At 52.3% G+C, this 19,495-nt stretch overlaps 1 protein-coding gene across 4 annotated transcripts; it reads left to right on the forward strand.

Moving 5' to 3' along the window:
* Nucleotides 1-680: 680 nt before the first annotated feature.
* Znf335 (zinc finger protein 335) lies at nucleotides 681-19,387 on the forward strand. 4 transcript variants are annotated; one of them, XM_048441044.3, is made up of 27 exons: nucleotides 681-881; nucleotides 1,966-2,203; nucleotides 3,153-3,230; nucleotides 3,405-3,713; nucleotides 3,797-3,943; nucleotides 5,360-5,506; nucleotides 7,583-7,826; nucleotides 7,919-8,096; nucleotides 8,894-9,006; nucleotides 9,839-9,857; nucleotides 9,981-10,097; nucleotides 10,178-10,254; nucleotides 10,329-10,489; nucleotides 10,879-11,108; nucleotides 12,198-12,291; nucleotides 12,379-12,488; nucleotides 14,651-14,916; nucleotides 15,876-15,987; nucleotides 16,069-16,443; nucleotides 17,239-17,381; nucleotides 17,472-17,614; nucleotides 17,742-17,845; nucleotides 18,262-18,339; nucleotides 18,494-18,577; nucleotides 18,663-18,728; nucleotides 18,809-18,890; nucleotides 18,985-19,387. In XM_048441044.3, the coding sequence occupies exons 1-27, from the start codon at nucleotides 681-683 to the stop codon at nucleotides 19,110-19,112; spliced, it is 4,044 nt and encodes a 1,347-aa protein (XP_048297001.3). In that variant the 3' UTR covers nucleotides 19,113-19,387. The 4 variants fall into 4 exon arrangements, with proteins under 4 accessions (XP_048297001.3, XP_048297005.3, XP_048297002.3 ...); XM_048441048.3 differs by having other exon boundaries at nucleotides 12,394-12,488; XM_048441045.3 differs by having other exon boundaries at nucleotides 3,800-3,943.
* The last annotated feature ends 108 nt before the right edge of the window (nucleotides 19,388-19,495 follow it).

A 19,495-nucleotide genomic window follows, 5' to 3' on the forward strand; every position in this document is an offset into this window, starting at 1 on the left:
CCACTGCACAATGCGGTGCACTAGGGTCCCACCGCGGGGCTGCCGGGTGCCGAGCTCCCGGGCCGGCGGGGCTGTCCGAACAGGGCCCCGGGGTCCCAGGCCCTTTAGCCGCTTTCGCATTTGCCTGAGCGGAAACCCGGCACCACCACAAGATGGCGTCGGGCCTGGAGCTCAGGCAGCGCCGGGGACAGCCCCGAGTCACCAAGCCCCGAGACCGTCGCTGTCAGCCCCCTCCGCAGGGGAACCCGGGGAGGGGGAGCGAACCACTGACCCCGGGGGCCTGTGGGCTGTACCACTGGGTCCTCATCCGAGGGGACGCGGGGTCCGAAGGGTTGAGCCGCTGTGCCCGCCCTGGGTCGGAGGGTGATCCACGCCTCTGGGAGGAGCAAAGGGCGGCGATCGCACGCCGCGACCACCTTTCCTGGAGGAGTCCCAGCCGGAGAGGCGAGGCGTCCCCGTCCTCTTCTGGAAGCTTCGCTCTCCAGGACTCGAGGAAACCCCTCCCCGTCTGGTCGGGTGCTCAGTCTTTGCATCTGCGGAATGGGCACGCCGATGCATCCGGGTGGGTACAGCGTGGCCGGACCCGAAAGGTGGACCACTTGTTGCAGCCATGGTCGTCTCTTCTGGCAGAGTAAAAGCCGCATACCGTGCACGTTGCTGGCAGGCGGTCCCCCGAGCCAATGGAGGAGAACGAGGTGGAGAGCAGTAGCGACGCGGCCCCTGGGCCGGGCCAGCCGGAGGAGCCTTCTGAGAGCGGCCTGGGTGTGGGCACCTCTGAAGCCGTGTCCGCGGACAGCAGCGACGCGGCAACTGCCCCAGAGTTAACGGAGGCCGACGACTCTGGCGTGGGGCAGAGCTCAGACAGTGGCAGCCGCTCTGTGGTATGGACCAGGCTGGACGGCGTGGGCAAGGGAACCATCCAGCAAAGCTTGTAGAAAAATACTTGTTGATTCTAAGACAGAGGCCATGCCATGCCAAACTGCTTGCAGTAGGTTTTGTTCTTTTGACAATTCCAATAGTTGTTAAGGGCCATACTTATAAAACCACTTGTTTCCAGAACTCGCAGAAAGGGAAACTGAGGCAGAGCATGTTGACAGAGCCAGGATTCCTTTTCTCCTGGCCTACCTAGAGGCTAATGCTCTGTCAGCCCTTCCTGGTTCAAATGTTGATCCATCTCACAGTAACTGTAGTCTTCCGATCTGTCTAATGGGATGGGAATAATGTCAGATTCTATGAGTGTGAGAGGCTGTAAGGGAGAAAACCCACAGCAACCCATCTCTTCCTGACCCCGTACGCCTCTGTCAAGTGAGAATTAGAAGTGCGTTTATCTCTTAATGCGTCATTTTGCAAGGCAGTGGATGTATCCTGACACCACTTCATGGAGAATCCTAAGCAGCGGCCCTTGATGTGCAGTTTAGGGTTTCATTAAGTCAGCAGAAATGGGCCTACTCTGGGGCTCTAACATACGCTAATATGAGGTTACAGCTGGGGACAGCGTCCATATTGGAACAGCTCCTCTGGGAGTGCAGACCCAGCCTGTCATCATACCAGCATGATGGAGGTGACAGAGTCGCTGCAGAGCGCACATGGAGAAAGGTCCTAAGTAGGGTCCCGCTTGGCTTCCTAGAGGAGGTAGCCGCTCAGCGGTTGGGAGAAGGCTGGGTGCAAACTAGTGATGGGGTGATGATGGAGGAGTTTGAGGCAGAGGGAGCAACCGATGCAAAAACCCTGTGAAAATTGTCCCTCCTGGCTGTGGTGTGGGGTCTGGAGAGGTCCTTCTTTAAGCCCTCAGGTAGAACCTGACCACATCCATGGACTTTAGGGCTCAGTTCCTGGAGAGCCCTCCTAGTCCTCAGTGGGGTCCAAGTGTAGGTGACTTTATTTGCTTTGTCCTTGGGGATCTGCAGGCTGCTCTGTCCTGCCCCATCCCTGGCTCCTAAACTGTCCTCCGCTTCCTGCTTCTAGGAGGAGGTATCCGAGAGCATTTCAGCAGACCCATTGCCTCATGGCTACCTCCCTGATTCATCTTCTGTGTCCCGCGGAACAGTGGCAGAGGTGCCAGGTGGCCCCCCAGTCCTGGTGCATTCCAGTGTTCTCCCAGACCCCAGCATGCTGGTGTCAGACTGCGCAGCTTCCTCTTCAGACCTCGGTGCTGCCATTGACAAGATCATTGAGTCTACCATTGGCCCGGACCTCATCCAGAGTGAGTAGGGAGGGTGTGGCCCTGCAGAATCCCACAGCCAGATGTGTGAATGCAAGATAGTTGCCTTACTGTGGAATGTTTCAGGAAAACTGATAGCTGTTTCCCAGTGGTGAATAACACAAAGATCAAACAAGATGCCACAGTGGGTTCTTAGTATGATGCCTGGATGTTATAGCACTCAGTGGTAGAGATAGTGTGACAGGAGCCAGTAAGATGGCTGGTGAAAAAGTACTTGCCAAGCAAACATGGTGACCGCTCCTGAACACATGTAACAGTGGAAAGAAAGAACCAATTCTAGAAAGTTGTCGTCATACTTCTACACACATGTCCATATACATACAATGTACATGCAATATTAATGAATTTTTAAAAATAGAAGCAGTTGTATCTGGCTTTGTGCTGGGGGCAGTTATAAACACTTGATGCACAGGAGGTCATAGATCTTCCAGTGATCCCCAGATGAAATGGCTGTCATTAACCTGGCCCACATGAGAATTGAAAGGCAAAGAAGACAAAAAGTGACTTGCCCAAAAGTGGTACTTACAGAAAGTGGAGGGTGGCCCTGGGCAGTAAGCCCAGATGGGTGCTCCGTGAGTTCATGCTACTGTGCTGGATCTCTCGTGACGTGCACAGATGCCCAGCACCTCACAAAGCTCTGGCATAGGCTGAGAAGCACTCTGAAAAAGATAGTGCAGGATCTGTATCCTGAAGTGTGGAGAGGGCAGAGGGAGACATTCTAGCCCATTTGTCAAAGACTGGGCAGCTGGAGTAGTAGCTCTGGCGTCCTGGTGCCCGGGCCAGCACATCCCCCACCAGACCCCCACCAGCCTGCAGTGGAAGCACACGCAGCTCAAGGAGGTGCTGCGACTGGTATCCAGGTGAAACCCAAGGGTATGGGCCTGCAGCTGGGGTCCCTCTTAGGACTGTCACCCTCATCTTCTTTTGCCAGGCTGCATTACTGTGACCAGTGCCGAAGAAGGAGGAGCAGAAACCACCCAATATCTGATCCTGCAGGGCCCAGATGATGGTATGAACCCTGTTGCCACTCCCAGGGAGCCCTATAATAGATGAGAGCAGAAGTCTCCTTGTGACCCCATAGGGTTAGCCATTGACCTGGCCTCGCGGGGGATTTGAGCCTGCCTGGGAAGAGCAGCAGAAACTCACAGGCTGTCCTGCCTTCTGTTTTCTCTCCTGTCCTCAGGTGCTCCCATTACATCACCAATGTCTACTTCCACCCTGACCAATAATAGTCTGGCAGCCATTGAAACCCTGGCGGATGGCCCCACATCTACATCTACATGCCTTGAGCCTCCTGAGGAGCCCCAGGGAGAACCTAGCTCTCTAGCACAGCCACCCCCAGCCTCTGTCGCTGACGAGCTGGACCTGCAGAGCCTGGAGGCCATGATGGAGGTGGTGGTTGTGCAGCAGTTCAAGTGCAAGATGTGCCAGTATCGGAGCAGCACCAAGGCAACCCTCCTTCGCCACATGCGGGAGCGGCACTTCCGCCCAGGTGTGTCTGCAGCAGCCAGTTAGGCCTGGAGGGGTGGGGGGACGACACATAGCCAGACATAGCAGCTCACTTTGCTTTTGCAGTAGCAGCAGCAACAGCAGTAACAACAGCAGCTGGTAAAAGGGGGCGTCTACGGAAGTGGGGCACATCTACCAAGACCACAGACGAGGAAGGGCCAGAGGAGGAGGAGGATGACATTGTGGATGCTGGGGCCATTGATGATCTAGAGGGTAAGGCACTCTCCAGGGTAACCCTCTGTCCCCACACTCATCTACAAATCTTGAGCTCCTGGCTGCCTACCTGGAAGGAGACACACCAGTGTCCCTCCAGTACAGAAGGAGGCTAGGCTGTGGTGGCTGCATACTGAAAACCAGAGCAACGGAAGAATTAGAATACAAGCAGAAAATAGATGTGTTTTCCATAGCTTTGTTAGCCACTGTTTATTTACTTACACATCTAAAATAACTAGTGTGTGGTCATAAAATCTTAGTAAAACCAGGCACAGTGGTATATGAAGTACAGACAGGAATGTCTTACTGCATAGTTAGAAGCCAACTTCAGCTACATGAGACTCCCCCTCCCCAATTCAAACCAATAAAATAATATTTTCTCTCTCTCACTCACACACGCATGTGCGTGTGTGCGCACACACAACCCATTTGTATGGATGCTTGTGCAGGCCAGAGGTTGATGTCAGGTGACTTCCTCAATTGCTTGCTGCCTTTCTATTTGAGACAGGGTCTCTCAGTGAACCTAGAACTTGCTGTTTGTGCTAGACTGGCTAGCCAGGAAGTCCTGGAGACTCTCCTGTTTGTGTCTGGTGTTGGAACTATTGGCATCCACTGTATGCATAACTTTTGACATGGGTTCTTGGAGGTTGAACTCAGACCTTCATGCATGGCAGCAAGTGTTTCATTGATTTAGCCACTTCCCCAGCCTCTTGTTTTTCTCCAAAGTTTTTGGTTGTTTTAATTATGTGTATGTCTGTTTGTGGGTATGTGCATCTTGAGTGCAATACTTCTGGCTGCCAGAACAGGGTACTGTATCCCTTGGAACTGGAGTTACAGACAGTTGTGAGCTGTTCCACATGGGTGCTGGCAACTGAACTTGGGTCCTCTGCAAAAGTAGTAAATGACCCATCTCCCCAGTTCTTCCCCCTCCTAATTTTTTGAGATGGAGTTTTCCTGTTTAGCCCTTGGTGGCTTCAGACTCTTGTTCCTCCTGAACATTGAGATTATAGGCGTGTATCACCATAACTGGCTCACATTTTTTCTCCTGTACTTAGAGATCTTGTATTCATTTTATAACTAAGTTTTTCTGAGTTGGACCAGGCTCGTATTATGGTTGAATGACCATGTGTGGCTATTGTCCACAAGGTGGAACAGTTCGGTCTGGGAGCTTGTAGACTCAGTGCTAATTGCCTGTTTTCTACCAGTCGCTTATGTGACTTGAGAACCAGGTACCTCTTTGTGCTTACAATTAAGGTGAGTTATTGACAGGTGCCAGGAAAGGTGCAGGAAAAGGAAGGCTAGTCCTCTGAGGGGGAGGGTGCCTGGAGGGGGATCTCACCGGTGGAGAGAGAAGTGGTGGGGAAGTGGGATTTGTCAGAGTGTGGGTCTAGACACTGTCCTTTACTGTCTCTGCAGAGGACAGTGACTACAATCCAGCTGAGGATGAGCCCCGGGGCCGGCAGCTGCGCCTCCAGCGTCCCACCCCTAGTACCCCAAGACCTCGAAGGAGGCCTGGCCGACCCCGAAAGCTGCCCCGCCTAGAGACTGCGGACCTCTATGATGGTAAGACTTAGTCATGGGATGTCTGTGCGTGGGTGACACAAGGCTGTGCTGCCTGATGCTTCTGGGGTCCTTGTGAGACTGAGTGTGTGCAGAGCAGCAGTCTCAGTCCACTGCTGCAAGCTTCATGGAAAGGAGCCCTGCCCCAGCTGGAGAAACCCACCCTCGGTGATTGTTTAGGCTTTAGGCAGACGCCTTCCAGTGATAAGTTGTCACAGCAAGGAAAGAGGGTGAGTCTTTATAAGTGAACCAATCATCTTTTAATGGCACTGGAGAAGAGAGAGTGAGACCTGGTGACTGCTGTGTCCCTCGAGGGGATGACTTGTCATGGTGTGAGTACAAGCTTTGTCATCTAGCAGCTCTGACCTAGAGCATGTCACTTTGCCCCTTGGATCTCTTCATGAGCGGAAGAGGACAGCATCTGTTTGTGTGGTGGGCACTGTGACTGTACAGTTTGGACGTAGATTCTGGAAGTAGATTCTGTAGTGTGCAGAAAAGTAAATATAACCCACCCAGGCAGTGGTTCACAGTGAGAGTGAGTGGCACTGGTCCCGGGGCCTGGGGAAATGGCTCAGTGGGTCAGAGAATTTACTGTGGAAACATGATGAGAGGTCAGGCTCCAGCACCCACAGAAAGAATGCTTGAGGTGACTGTGTGCTTGTGTTTCCAATGTTGGGGGTGCAGAAACAGGTTGACCCTGGTACTTCATTGGCCATCCAGCCTAGCCAAAATGTGGAGTTTCCAGTTCAGTAGGAGACCCCGTATCAAGTGAGTAAGGCAAAGAATAAAGAGCAGGAGACGTGATATCCTCCTGTAGCCTTTGCTGGTATAAGAAGAAGTCCATGTACCGTCCCCCAGATGTCACGGCACACTTGTCCAGCACACACAGAGGAGATGCCTTCCAGGCTGTGTCATTAAAAACAGAACAAAGGGGCTGGAGAGATGGCTCAGTGGTTAAGAGCCCTGGCTGCTCTTGAGGAGGACCAAGGTTCAATTCTTACCAAGTCCACATGGTGGCTTACAACCATCTGTAATTCCAGTTCCAGGGGCTACAATGCCTCCTGACCTCCATAGGCACCAGGCACCCACATGACAAACAGATATGCATGTAGGAAAAACATTCATACACAAAAAATAAAGATATTTAAAAAGAAAAGAAAAATTAGTACATGTATGTGTGCGCACGCACAAGCATACCACATGGAGCTTCTACATGGCAGAAGACAGCTTATGGGAAATGGTTCTTTTCTGCCCTGTGGGCCCTGGTAATTGAGCTCAGGTGTCAGGCTGGGTGCAGAAGTCTTTGGTTATTCACTAGGCCTTCATACCAAGCGGCCAAATTTGTTGATAGTGCCAGGGATGCAGCCTATGACATTGTACATGCCAGGCAAGTGCTCTACCACTGATTCACACATTTCCAGCCTTGAAGTAGTTTTTCTGTTTGTTTGTTTGTTTGTTTCTTATTTTTATATGCTTGGGTGTTTTGCCTGTATGTGTGTCTGTTTTCCGTGTGCTTGCAGTATCTGGAGGCATCAGATCCCCTGGGACTGGGGTTAGACAGTTGTGTGCTGCCATGTGAGTGGGGAATTGAACCTGGGTTCTCTTAGCCACCTGGCCACCTCTCCAGCCCTTGAAATAGGATTTGTAAACAGTTTGAAGAGGTTTGCCATTCAGATTAGACTTCAGAGAGTTTGTAAGCTGTCCGTGGAGCTCCTCTTGCCATGAACCCTCTCTTGGGTCATCAGCCTTAAAAGGATATTCCAGGGTCAAAGCCACTGTTGTTTTCTCCCAAATCCACAGTATCCCTGTGGGAGATGGGACAGATGATACTCAGAGAGGGAGGGCTTTTGTCTGCGGTTTCACAGACAACCCATGAGGGTGCTGAGTCCAGAACTGTCTGGGCTGTTGCTGAGATACTGTCCCATTTCTGTCCTGCTATGCTGAATAGGTTAGAAGCAGGGTGACATCTGCACTGTCCTCTCCTCTGACCTTGTGTCCATTCTGTGATCAGATGTGGGAGTTGACTGGCCTCTGGGCCTGGAGTGTGTGACTGACTGACCAATCTTTGTGTCATGACAGGTGTAGGAGAGCCTCTGGTGAGTTCCCAGAGCACACAGAACCCTCCAGAACTGCAGGATCTCGAGGCTCCCAGCTCCTCGGGCCCAGGATGCCTATGGGACAAGGTGGGGAGAGGCCCAGTGGAATCTGGTGTGAGTCAATCGGATGCTGAGAACGCAGCCCACTCTTGCAAGGATGAATCTGACACCCAACCCCGCCGCCGAGGGCGACCCTCCAGGAGGTTCCTAGGGAAGAAGTACCGAAAGTAGGTACAGTGTTGTAGCCTGTGAGCTTGACAGACTGGGGGTTCCCTGAGCCGACAGCCCAGCCAGTGGCCTTTCCATCCCTTCCTGGCAGGTACTACTACAAGTCACCCAAGCCACTGCTCAGGCCTTACCTGTGCCGCATATGTGGCTCACGCTTCCTGTCCCTTGAGGATCTGCGCTTCCACGTCAATTCCCACGAAGCTGGTGACCCACAGCTCTTCAAGTGCCTGCAATGTAGCTACCGCTCCCGTCGCTGGTCCTCACTCAAGGTGTGTGGTCCAGGAGGTCACAGGGCAGGACGAGTCACCCAGTAGGTTGTGGGGTAACCTGTGCACTCTGACCATCCAACTTGTGAAGGATACTGGGACATGGTGGCCTCTGGAGGGCTGCCACAGGCAATTGCTAGGGTGTCCAGTGAGTGACACCTCACTTTGAAAGATAGAGTTAACATTCGAGACCGTGTAGACATGCTTATCCTCACTGCCTGACTGGCCGGGTGGGTAGTTTGGTCCAGCAGTCACTCCACAGCAGTGGCGTGTCTCGGGAAAATGCTCCTTTTATCTCACTCCAGAGGTGTGGGCCCACAGTAGCCCATGCTGTTTTTGTCATTTTGTGTCAGCTGAGGCTCCAGGTGTTGACTGCACCATGTACTGAAGAATTGCAACTTGACAACAGCCGTGCTATGGCAGGGCCTGGCGGGCAGTCTGTGCTGTCTCCATGTGCTACTGCTTCTTCCCACGCAGAACACGCAGGCTGGAGTTGTTCTCTAGCCTCCTCAGGGAACTGTCCCACGGTGTGGAGCATAAGGCATAGGTTATGGAGCCACATTGCCCAGCTCCAAGCTTTGCTGTCACGAGGTCCCTTCATTCTGAGCCTTCATTTCCTTTTTGGTCAGATGGTAAACTAGCCTAAGGACTGGCACAGCAGGTGTCTCTCTGGGAAGAGTCCCCAGCCAGGCAGCAGGCTCTGCTGTCCACACTCACCCTGAGGCTGTGAGCAAGCGTGCAAGGGGAGGTAAGGAAGAGGGAGGGGCAGCGGAGCCTCCAGCCCTGTCTGTCTCTCCCAGGAGCACATGTTTAACCATGTGGGCAGCAAGCCCTACAAGTGTGACGAGTGCAGCTACACCAGTGTCTACCGGAAGGATGTCATCCGACATGCGGCCGTGCACAGCCGGGACCGGTCAGTGAGTTGTGCGGGCACAGTGGAATCTAGGCAGGAGTACATGTGGCCAGAAGTACCGTGGGTCCTCTGTAGCATCCCTGCTCTGGTTAGAAACATTCAGAAAGCAAGGTGAATCCTACCTGACTGGTGGTCCCAGAATCCTCAGGGCTAGAGCTTTGAGGTTCCCAGTTCAGGATCTTCCTTCATGTGGGAGCTTTAGTTTCTCATCTGGAAAGTGGAGACAGTTGTCGAGGGGCCTGAAGGAAGTTATGTGACTACAGGGTTCATGGGTGAATAGAAGGTCTTGTGCTGGTCAGGTGCAGGCCCTCCTCAGTGCTAAGAGCAGATTAGGACTGGGAAAATCAGATGCTTTCCTTCCGGCCTGGTGGCTGCTCAGTGAGTTACAGCCAGGCCTATGGCTCTGGCAAAGAACTGGTTTCTTTGGCATATGATCTATGAGCAGAGGGTGGATAGAGACCCATGGAGTACTGGAACCAGGGTGGGTGACAGTTTTCCAAGATGCTTACAGGTTTTTTGAAAGAGAAGGGATTGTGTAGCCTGCTAGGATTCTGGTCACCAGGTTGAAGCCTGAACAGGGCTTTTTTCCTATGGGGCTTCTTGGAGCCTGTAGTGCAGAAATATGTCCTGTGACTGGAGGGGGGCAGACCATGACTCTGCTTAACTAGCACAGAGCGTGTCTCCTGTGGAGCCTTAGCATTCTCCCCAGGGGATACCCGCTGGCTCTCCATGGGTTCAGAGGAGAGGGCATGGGGAACAAGGAGGGGTGGTCTGGACTGAGATTGGACAGCCGTGGGGAGGCTGTGGTGACACTTGGTTTCTCCTTTCCCAGAAAGAAGAGGCCAGATCCGGTGAGTGTGGGGTCTTGGCCTGGGAAGGGCCCTGGTCTGCTGATAGGGGTAGTGGATCAGGAGGTGAAAGCTCCCTGCTCTTCCTCTTCTCTCTCCCTCTGACCTCTCATTATACTTTCCCAGACCCCAAAGCTGAGCTCTTTCCCTTGCCCAGTGTGTGGCCGTGTGTATCCCATGCAAAAAAGACTAACGCAGCACATGAAGACTCACAGCACTGAGAAGCCACACATGTGTGATAAGGTGGGTGGTCAGGCGAGCTGTGGCTGGAGGCAGGGCCTTCTCTGGGCCGTCCCCATCTCATTCCACCCTCCCACCCACAGTGTGGGAAGTCCTTTAAGAAGCGCTACACCTTCAAAATGCACCTGCTCACACACATCCAGGCTGTTGCCAACCGCAGGTATGTCCCCACTGGAGGTCCCTGGGTCGGGAAGGAACCCTCCTGTTTCTGAGCTCCCTGTTAACTGCCTCTAGGTTCAAATGTGAGTTCTGCGAGTTTTTCTGTGATGACAAGAAGGCACTATTGAACCACCAGTTGTCCCATGTTAGCGACAAGCCCTTCAAGTGCAGCTTTTGTCCCTACCGAACCTTTCGTGAGGATTTCCTGCTATCCCATGTGGCTGTCAAGCACACAGGTCAGGCCAGCCCTCCAGTCCCAACACCCCAACCAGAGTTCAGCTCTCTTTGTTCCTCTCAACAGCCCAAGCTACAGATAGACTTACCCTTATGCCATAAAGGAACTCCAATGGTCTTCTCTTGCTCCTGAGCCCAGCGCCAGCAACTTGCTTTCTCTGCCTTAGTTAGGAAAGAGGGAAATGGGAGGTATCTACTATGTCATTGTTAGGAAGGTGACCTTGAGAATGACCCCTAGCAGAAAGGCTAAATGTGGAGGTGTCCCTGGTTCTTTCTGCTTTAGTCCACTGGACTGGACAGCAGTGTTTGTCCAAGCATGGTAATGACTTATAGAGTGAGTTTAGGGTTCCCTGCAGAGTTGCATGGGTGTAAGTGTCCCCCGTACCCACAGGGGCCAAGCCCTTCGCCTGTGAGTACTGCCACTTCAGCACTCGGCACAAGAAGAACCTGCGCCTGCACGTGCGATGCCGACACGCGAATAGCTTTGAGGAGTGGGGACGGCGCCACCCTGAGGAGCCTCCCTCCCGCCGCCGCCCCTTCTTCTCCCTGCAGCAGATAGAAGAGCTGAAGCAGCAACATACTGCAGCTCCTGGCCTGCCCTCCCGTTCGCCAGGGCCTGAGGTGGGTCCTGCTGGGAGGCATACTCACAGTGGGAACAAGCAGGGTCTCCTTTGCACATTGTGATCCAACAGGATGATCCCTGCCTCAGTCACTGCGGCACACATCAGTTAAGTAACGGGTACAGTTGTAAGCGTAGAGGAGGGTGGCTTTCCAGTGCTGGTCTGGACAGCATATACACCATTGACTTAATCATCAGAGTGACTTGTTTTCTTAGTTGCAAAGCTCAACAGTTCTGAGATGCTGTGGCCTCAGCCTGGGTGGTCAGGGACCAAGCTGTCTGAATATTTTTGAACAGCATCGTAGGATCTGTCTTTGGTCTTTATGGTTGTTCTCACGGTCCAGCATAACTTCAGGAACACCTTCCCAGCCACATTGCAGACCAGAAGCAAAAGGAACGGCTGGGAGATGGTAAAAAATGATGCTTGCTGTCATCTACTCAAGTCTTCCTCATGAGCCTTATTAGAAGTTGCTGCTTAGTTACATGGCCACACTTTTAGAGCCATGAGGTGCTGAGAAGTATCATCTTGTAGACGGGCACACTGCCTTCCCTCATGAAACTTGAGTACTTTTGACAAGAAGGAAGATGAAGGGACTTGTGAGGTAGTTCAACGAGTTAGTGCTTGTTGCCAAATCTTATGATCTGATTTGGATTCCCAGGTCCTATATGGTAGAAGTGGAAAAATAACTCCCCGAAGTAGTCCTTTTATACCCATATGTGAACTGTGGTGCTTGTGCCTCTACACATACACACAGACAAAAAGCAAATGTAATTTTATTAAAGAGAAGGATGGATGAATTAGATTTGGGTAAGCAGCTAGTATTCTGTCATAGGAGCTCCCAGTGGCCCTAGGAAGATAACCACACTACAATAATAGTACATGGGCTCTGGAGTTGGCAGCCTTGGGTTCAAGTCCCAGCCCTTCACATTTCTGAGCCTCACCATTCCACTGAGCACTGAGCTGGTAAATACCTTTAAAATAGTAGGTGAGATAAACACGGGACTGGGAGGACACGATGACATTAGATGTGCTCGGGAAATGCACTTGTATCTGGCCACCGCTCTCAGGTTTGACCCTTTCACTTCCCCAGGCCCCCCAAGAGCCAGCACCTTTCCAGTCACCTGAGACTCCCCCACTACTCTGTCCTGATGCCCTAGGTGGTGCCACAATCATCTACCAACAAGGTGAGCCTTGAAGAAGGCAGGGAGTAGGGTAGGAAGATGACAAGGGTGGCATTGGGTGCCGGGTGTTCAGCCTGTTCTCAAACCCAGGACCCACACCTCCAGGAGCTGAGGAGTCCACTGCGATGGCCACTCAGACAGCCTTGGACCTGCTGTTGAACATGAGCGCCCAACGGGAGCTGGGGGCGACAGCCCTGCAGGTGAGCACTCAGGACTTCCCTGCCCAACTACTGAACATGCCAGCTCTGCTGAACATGGCGCGTAAAGGAGACTAGTGAGCCCAGACTACCTGTTGGGGGCAGATCAGTCTAACCCTGATGGGCAAAACCTGAAGGACCTGGCTCCGTAGAGCCAAGGACAGTTTTTCCCAGTATGCTGTCTAGTTACCAGTGAACATTTGTCCTAGTCACTGTTCTGTTGCTGTGCAGAGACACCATGACCAAGGCAACTCTTACAAAAGAAAGCATTTCATTGAGGGCTTGCTTAAAATTTCAGAGGCTTAGTCCATGTCTCCATGGCAGGGGACATGACACTGAGTGGTTGCTGCAGACTGAGAGAGACTGGGTCAGGCATGGGCTTTTGAAACCTTAAAGCCCACCCCTGATGACACTCTTCCTCCAACAATACCATACCTCCTCCATAAGGCCACACCTGATCTTTTCAGAGTTCCACTCCCAGGTGACTAGGCCTTCCCATTCAGTCCCCACCCCATTTCTGTGCTGAGGGGCATGTGTGCTGCGTATGGTTCTCATGATCTTTTTTGGCTTCATTCTCACCTTGTCTGTGTCCCTGTGGGGGCTCTTCTGGGGTCTAAAGCAGTTTCCTGTGTAAACACCACTTGGAGTCAGAATGCGCCCAAGGCTTTGTCAAGTGCAGAGGTCTCTCCTACCTCTCAGTGGCCTTGACACCGTCTCACATCCACACGTCTCCCCCCAGCTCATCATCATGCCTCCATCTCTAAAGCAACCCATCTCCAAAACACAGGGAAGCTAAGCAGCACCTCTTGGTCCTAGCCTCTTGGAAAGGTGAAGTGTGAACCAGATAGAGCATGTACTTGTAATCCCAACACTTGAGCAGAGGAAGCGGGATCATAAGGAGTTGAAGACTAGTCTCAGCTACATAATGAGTTTGAGCCCAGTCTGGGATACATGAGACCCTATCTCAGCAACAGAGCTGGAGAGTTGACTCAGTGGTTAAGAGCATTGGGTAGACCCAGGTTCAATCCATAGTATCTACATGGCCGATCACAATTGTCTAACTCCAACTACAGGGATCCAGTGTTCTCTTCTTGCCTCTGTAGTCACTTAGATGTGTGGTGCACAAACATAGGCAAGTACACATACACTTAAATTCAGAAAGTGAAAGTCTGGAACATGCCTCCTTGCCCTCAGAGAGACAGGTGGTGGGTTCAGGAGAGGTCGTCAGGATTCTACTTAGATGCAAACCAACACCTAGCTATTCCTTTTAGAACAGGCTCATTGTTCTGCTACTCAGTGATCTGTTTAGGTGCAATACACAGCATGACTGCTGTGTACACATGCCATTCCAACCCTGTCTTTTGTTTTGTTTAATTAATTAATTTTTTCTTGGCAGGGTGACAGGGTTTTTCTGTGTAGCTTTGGAACCTGTCCTGGAACTCTCTCTGTAGACCAGGCTGTCCTCGAACTCACAGAGATCTGCCTGCCTCTGCCTCCCGAGTGCTGGGAGTAAAGCTGTGCACGCCAGCCACCACTGCCCAGCCAAGAGAAACCCTATCTTGAAAAACCAAAAAAAAAAAAAAAAAAAAAAAGAGGTATACTCTGCTAAAGGTATAGTTTATGACCCTACTTTAAAATTCTGTTAAATTACATAGAGGCATCCAGGCTGTGGTGCACTCCTTTAATCCCAGCACTTGGGAGGCAGAGGCAGGTGGATCTCTGTGAGTTTGAAGCCAGCCTTCAAGAGCTAGTTACAGGACAGACTCCAAAGCCACAGAGAAACCCTGTCTTGAAAAACCAAGAAAAAAGAAAAAGAAAAAGCCTCAGATTTAATTAAATTAAATGCATACACCATTAAATGGATACACTACCATGCCTGGCTGTTTTGTTTCTCTTTGTAGTTTTTCTTTGTTTGTTTCTCTTTGTAGTCCTGGCTATCCTGGGCTACATATACCAGGTTGGCCTCAAACTCAAAGGTCTCCCTGCCTCTACCTCCTGAGTGCTGGAATTAAAGGCATGTGCCACCATGCCCAGCTGAATGTGTTTTAGGATGTTCTTGGGATGTGTAAATGAATGGTGATAGCAGAGGCTGTGGTAGGATGGTGAGCTTTCAGGCACCAAGAAGCACCTTGAACAGCAGACCTGTTCCATTGTTGCCATTGCAGGTGGCTGTGGTGAAGTCAGAGGGCATGGAGGCAGAGTTGACGTCCACGTCTACTGGTCGGCAGCCTTCCCCTGAAGACACAACTCAACAGGTGGTGACACTTCGTGTAGCGGAGTCAGGGAGCAGTGTGGCAGCTGAGAGCCAACTAGGCCCTCCTGACCTACAGCAGATTGCCTTGCCATCTGGGCCATTTGGTGGGGCCAGCTACAGTGTCATCACAGCACCCCCTCTGGAAGAGAAGACGTCAGCTCCTGGCACTCCTTATAGGTAACTTGCTCCTTTCAGTCTTTAAGAGGAGCTCCCCCCTCCAACCCAGTTAGCAGGAGGCAGAGTCCTGGTGTGTTCAGGGCAGCAGGAAATTGTGTTCTGTGCAGGCTTGGAAGTTGCCATTCTTTGGTCATTGGCTGTTCTGGGAACTTGGCATTTATGGTCTTGCCTAGCTAGCTCCCACAAGATCCAGGTTTCCCTGCTTTTACAGACAAGGAAACAGGCTAGAGGTTAGGTCAGCTGCTTAGGTGGTGAGGCTTGGAACACTAGTTCCCAACCCTATATACCTTTTTTTTGCCCCAAATGTGAGTGCCTATGTGAGTTTGAAGCCAGAAGGCATTAGATCCGCGTGGCTGTGGGTGCTGGAAACCAGTCCTGGGTCCTCTGCAAGAGCAGCCAGAGTTCTTAAATGCTGCACCATCTCTCCAGCTCTCCATCCCCATGAGCTCCTCTGTCCTGAGTGTTTGAACAAATGTGGGATCATTTGTTGACCTGCTTCCCTCTGGTGCAAATTTGTGACAAGCATTTTTCTGCTCACTGAACTTTTAGGCCATCTGAGGAGCTCTGGTCCTGTGTTATGAGGGTCAGGAGCTCTAAACCAACATCTGGGCAGGCTGCCTCAGCCTCTGCCCTACCTGCTTGAGTGCCAGATCCATTCTGTTTCCTCCTGTTGCCTGGCCTCTCTTCCTGTCCTTTTTGGCCAGCCCTGAGCTGGACACCTGGAGTGCTGTCTTCTTCCTACCAAGGGACATGGGGGCCACCCCTTGAGTAGGGCGAAACTCTGAACTCTTGGTTATCATTTATAGAAGAGACAGCAGGGGCCTGGGTGGAAATGGTTGAGTGAAGCCCTACATTCACTCAGGCTCCTTCAGCTTAACTGTTGCTTGGAGAAGGGATTCTTACAGCCTTCCATCCTTTTCTGGAATCCCACCTCATACCTCCACTCTCTGTGTCCTTAGCGAAGAACCTCCTGGGGAGACAGCCCAGGCTGTGGTTGTGAGTGAGAATCTCAAGGAGGCTGGCACCCACTATATCATGGCAGCTGATGGAACCCAGTTGCACCACATCGAGGTCAGTCTAGGGAGTGGCCACCCCACCCAGTGTCCTGCCTCTGCCCCTCCTTAGTACCTCATGCTGTGGGTTTTTCTACAGTTGACTGCAGATGGCTCCATCTCCTTCCCAAGTCCAGATACTCTGGCCTCTGGAGCAAAGTGGCCTCTGCTGCAGTGTGGAGGGCCACCCAGAGATGGTTCTGAGGTTCTGTCTCCAATGAAGACTCACCATGTGGGAGGCCCTCAGGGCTCTTCCACCCCAACCCCTGCTGCCAGCAGCACCGTAGGCCTGGTAATACCCACCTCCCCATCATCTGCAGCAGCTTTGTCAGCAAAGAAGTTCTCTTGCAAGGTGTGCTCAGAGGCCTTTGCTGGCCGAGCCGAGATGGAGAGTCACAAGCGGGCCCATGCTGGGCCTGCTGCCTTCAAGTGCCCTGACTGCCCCTTCAGTGCTCGCCAGTGGCCTGAGGTCCGGGTAGGTGCGCCCCCACCATTCCTCTGTCTTCATTCCTGCGGTCACTCATTTGTATAAAAACTCTTTAGAGAGCATCTCCTCAAGCATAGTCCTCTGTGCCACTCTAGGGTCAGAGGTGACGCAGCAAGATCTCAGCTCTGGGAGCTGCCTGGTACAGGACACCAACCAGATAAAAAGTGATGCCAGACTGTGTTCCCAGAGCGAAGGATACAGAGTGTAGAGCAGGGGAGGGGAGGCAAGACATTGGATAGGGTGCTAGAAAGACCACAGAGGTGGCAATGGAACCAGGCAGGGAGCACAGACACAGAGAGGGTGACATGACTGGGGACTGAAGATGCTAGAGGATGGTGGGAGAGCAGATGTTCAAGGCCAACGTGGGATGGCATGAAAACAGCAGAATAGTTTCTGATAAATTTCTTGAACTCTTTCCACTTGCCGGAGGGTTTCCGGTTTCCAGATCCAACCCTGTGCTGCATCCTCTGAGCTCTGTAAGGAGCCAGGGCCTATAGCCTCACCCTCCAATGGGAAAGCTAACGCCCAGTAAGGCAGAACTGAGTCCTAGCATGCAGGAAGTCCCTCTTCAGTAAACACAATACAGAGTCACAAACTGAGACAGAATTACCCAAGTGGTGTAATGGCACAGCCTCTGGCTTCTCGCTTTATGTCTGTGGTAGACTAGTCTCAGTAAGGTCTGTCCTTTCGGTCCGGCTCCTCACTGACATGTGCATTTAGTTTTTGTGGAGACTTGTTACCTCCCATTCTGACCCATTGGTACCTGGTCTCTACCTTGTGTAGGCTCACATGGCACAGCATTCAAGCCTGAGGCCTCACCAGTGCAATCAATGTAGCTTCGCCTCCAAGAACAAGAAGGATCTGAGGCGGCACATGTTAACACATACCAATGAGAAGCCTTTCTCATGCCACCTCTGCGGGCAGCGGTGAGGCTGGGGATGGCCAGGAATAGGGAAGGGGGGGAACTTCCACGCACACAAGGTAGAGCCACTTTACACCTGTTCTTCCCTCCTCAGTTTCAACCGGAATGGGCACCTCAAATTCCACATCCAGAGGCTACATAGCAGTGAAGGGAGAAAGACTGGGGGTTCTACAGCCCGAGCCCCAGCCCAGACCATCATCCTCAACAGTGAAGAGGAAGCACTGACCACACTGCACAGTGAGCTACCCTGGGCCACAGGGTGGGCCTTTGATGCAAAGGCTAGAACCACAGCACAAGGGAACCCCAGGGATGAGGCATTTAAGTTTTCCCTGAACCCCCTAATGAGCCCCTCCTCTCTGCCCAGCTGCCATCCAGTCCAGTCATGGTGTCTTAGGTCCAGAGCGGCTACAGCAGGCACTGAGCCAGGAACACATCTTTGTGGCCCAGGAACAGACAGTGACCAATCAGGTAAGCAAAGTGTGGAGCCCTTGCAGAGAGGATGGGACAGACAGAACTGAGAGGTGGCTCAGTTAGGGTTAGAAGCCTTGCACCATCATGAGGAGCAGAGTTTAGATCCCAGCTCCCACCATATTACAAGTCTGGCCAGCTCTTGCACTCCTAGAAGCCCAGCTCCAAGGAGGGTAGAGACAAGAGAACCTCTGGGGTTTGTGTGGCTTCCAGCCAAGAACTCCAGGTTCATGGAGAGAACCTGCCTCAACAGAACAGGCAGAGGGAAAAAAAAAGTGGTGAAGAACAATGCTTAACACCCTGTCTGACCTTCTGGTCTCCGGACAGGTGGAAACACTCATACACACCAAAAAACACAACACAGAACACATGAATAAATAAAAGAACTGTGGCTAAGTTGGGCTTGGTCTTAACAGGAGGAAGCTGCCTACATCCAGGAAATCACCACGGCAGATGGCCAGACAGTACAGCACCTGGTCACCTCTGACAACCAGGTAAACTCCTGTCTCCTTGCCCACCTAGGCCCACCTTAGAACATAAGTTTCCAGATTACCTGGGCCAGTGTCCATAGTTGTGTCTTCTACTCTGCCCACTCACCTCAGCTCCCATTGAGTGGAGCTCTAGAACCTGCCTTGTCCTCTTTCTTAGGTTCAGTATATCATCTCTCAGGATGGCGTCCAGCACCTACTGCCTCAGGAGTATGTTGTGGTCCCTGATGGCCATCATATCCAGGTAGGCCAGGTCTGGGGCAAGGTGGGGCTTGGAGGAAGGCCGCACAGCCTCTTTCTAGGATCACTGGCCACCTTCCTATCTCCAGGTCCAGGAGGGTCAGATCACACACATCCAGTATGAGCAAGGTACCCCATTCCTGCAGGAATCCCAGGTATGGTACCTGGAGGAACAGGCAGAGCTGGGGTAGTGAGGCACCTGCGGGGCTATATTCTTACTGGCTTCTTTCTCCAGATCCAGTATGTACCTGTGTCCCCAGGCCAGCAGCTTGTCACCCAGGCTCAGCTTGAGGCTGCAGCACATTCTGCTGTCACAGGTATAGATGGGGCTGAACATTGGCAGCCAGGAAGCTGAGGCCAGACCCAGCTTCTGGAGCCTCAGGCTTACTGTGTTTTTCCCTCCTCTGGCAGCAGTGGCTGATGCTGCCATGGCCCAAGTCCAGGGCCTGTTTGGCACTGAGGAGGCAGTGCCTGAACACATCCAACAGCTGCAACACCAGGGCATCGAGTACGACGTCATTACCATCACGGATGATTGAGCCTCAAAAGCGCAACGCTGATCTTGGATATCGGGGCCAGCTCTCCTGGAGACTGGGGACTTTCCTGTCCTACTTAGGGCCTCCAGATACTGGACAATCAGTATCCCTTGACTCCAAAGGAGCCAGACCTGTGCTCTTGGGGGGGGGGGGCAGCCATGGGCCCCAGCCAGGACATGCTGGGTGCTTCAGCCTGCTGGCAGGCTTTGGGAGAGAAATTTATTTTTGTTTGAATGGACCCACTGGCTCCTCAGTCTCAATAAAGGGACCAGAGTCCAGCCCTTGTAGCTCTCTTTGTATACATGCTAATAACCTGAACCAGGTAAGGGCCAGGAAAGCAGGCAGAAGTCTCAACAAGTGGAGGCTACCTGACTCCACAGTCAGCT

Source organism: Myodes glareolus, chromosome 10 (genome assembly GCF_982192425.1).
Source record: "Myodes glareolus chromosome 10, mMyoGla1.1, whole genome shotgun sequence".
In the NCBI taxonomy this organism is placed as follows: domain Eukaryota; kingdom Metazoa; phylum Chordata; class Mammalia; order Rodentia; family Cricetidae; genus Myodes; species Myodes glareolus.

What these genes read in the sequence shown, in the direction of transcription:
- Znf335 (XM_048441044.3), top strand. Translation starts at nt 681, where the DNA reads ATGGAGGAGAACGAGGTGGAGAGCAGTAGCGACGCGGCCCCTGGGCCG. An exon ending in GGCCATTGATGATCTAGAGG is followed by an intron (nt 3,944 to 5,359) that starts GTAAGGCACTCT and finishes CTGTCTCTGCAG; the next exon opens with AGGACAGTGACTACAATCCA. An exon ending in CACAATCATCTACCAACAAG is followed by an intron (nt 12,292 to 12,378) that starts GTGAGCCTTGAA and finishes TCTCAAACCCAG; the next exon opens with GACCCACACCTCCAGGAGCT.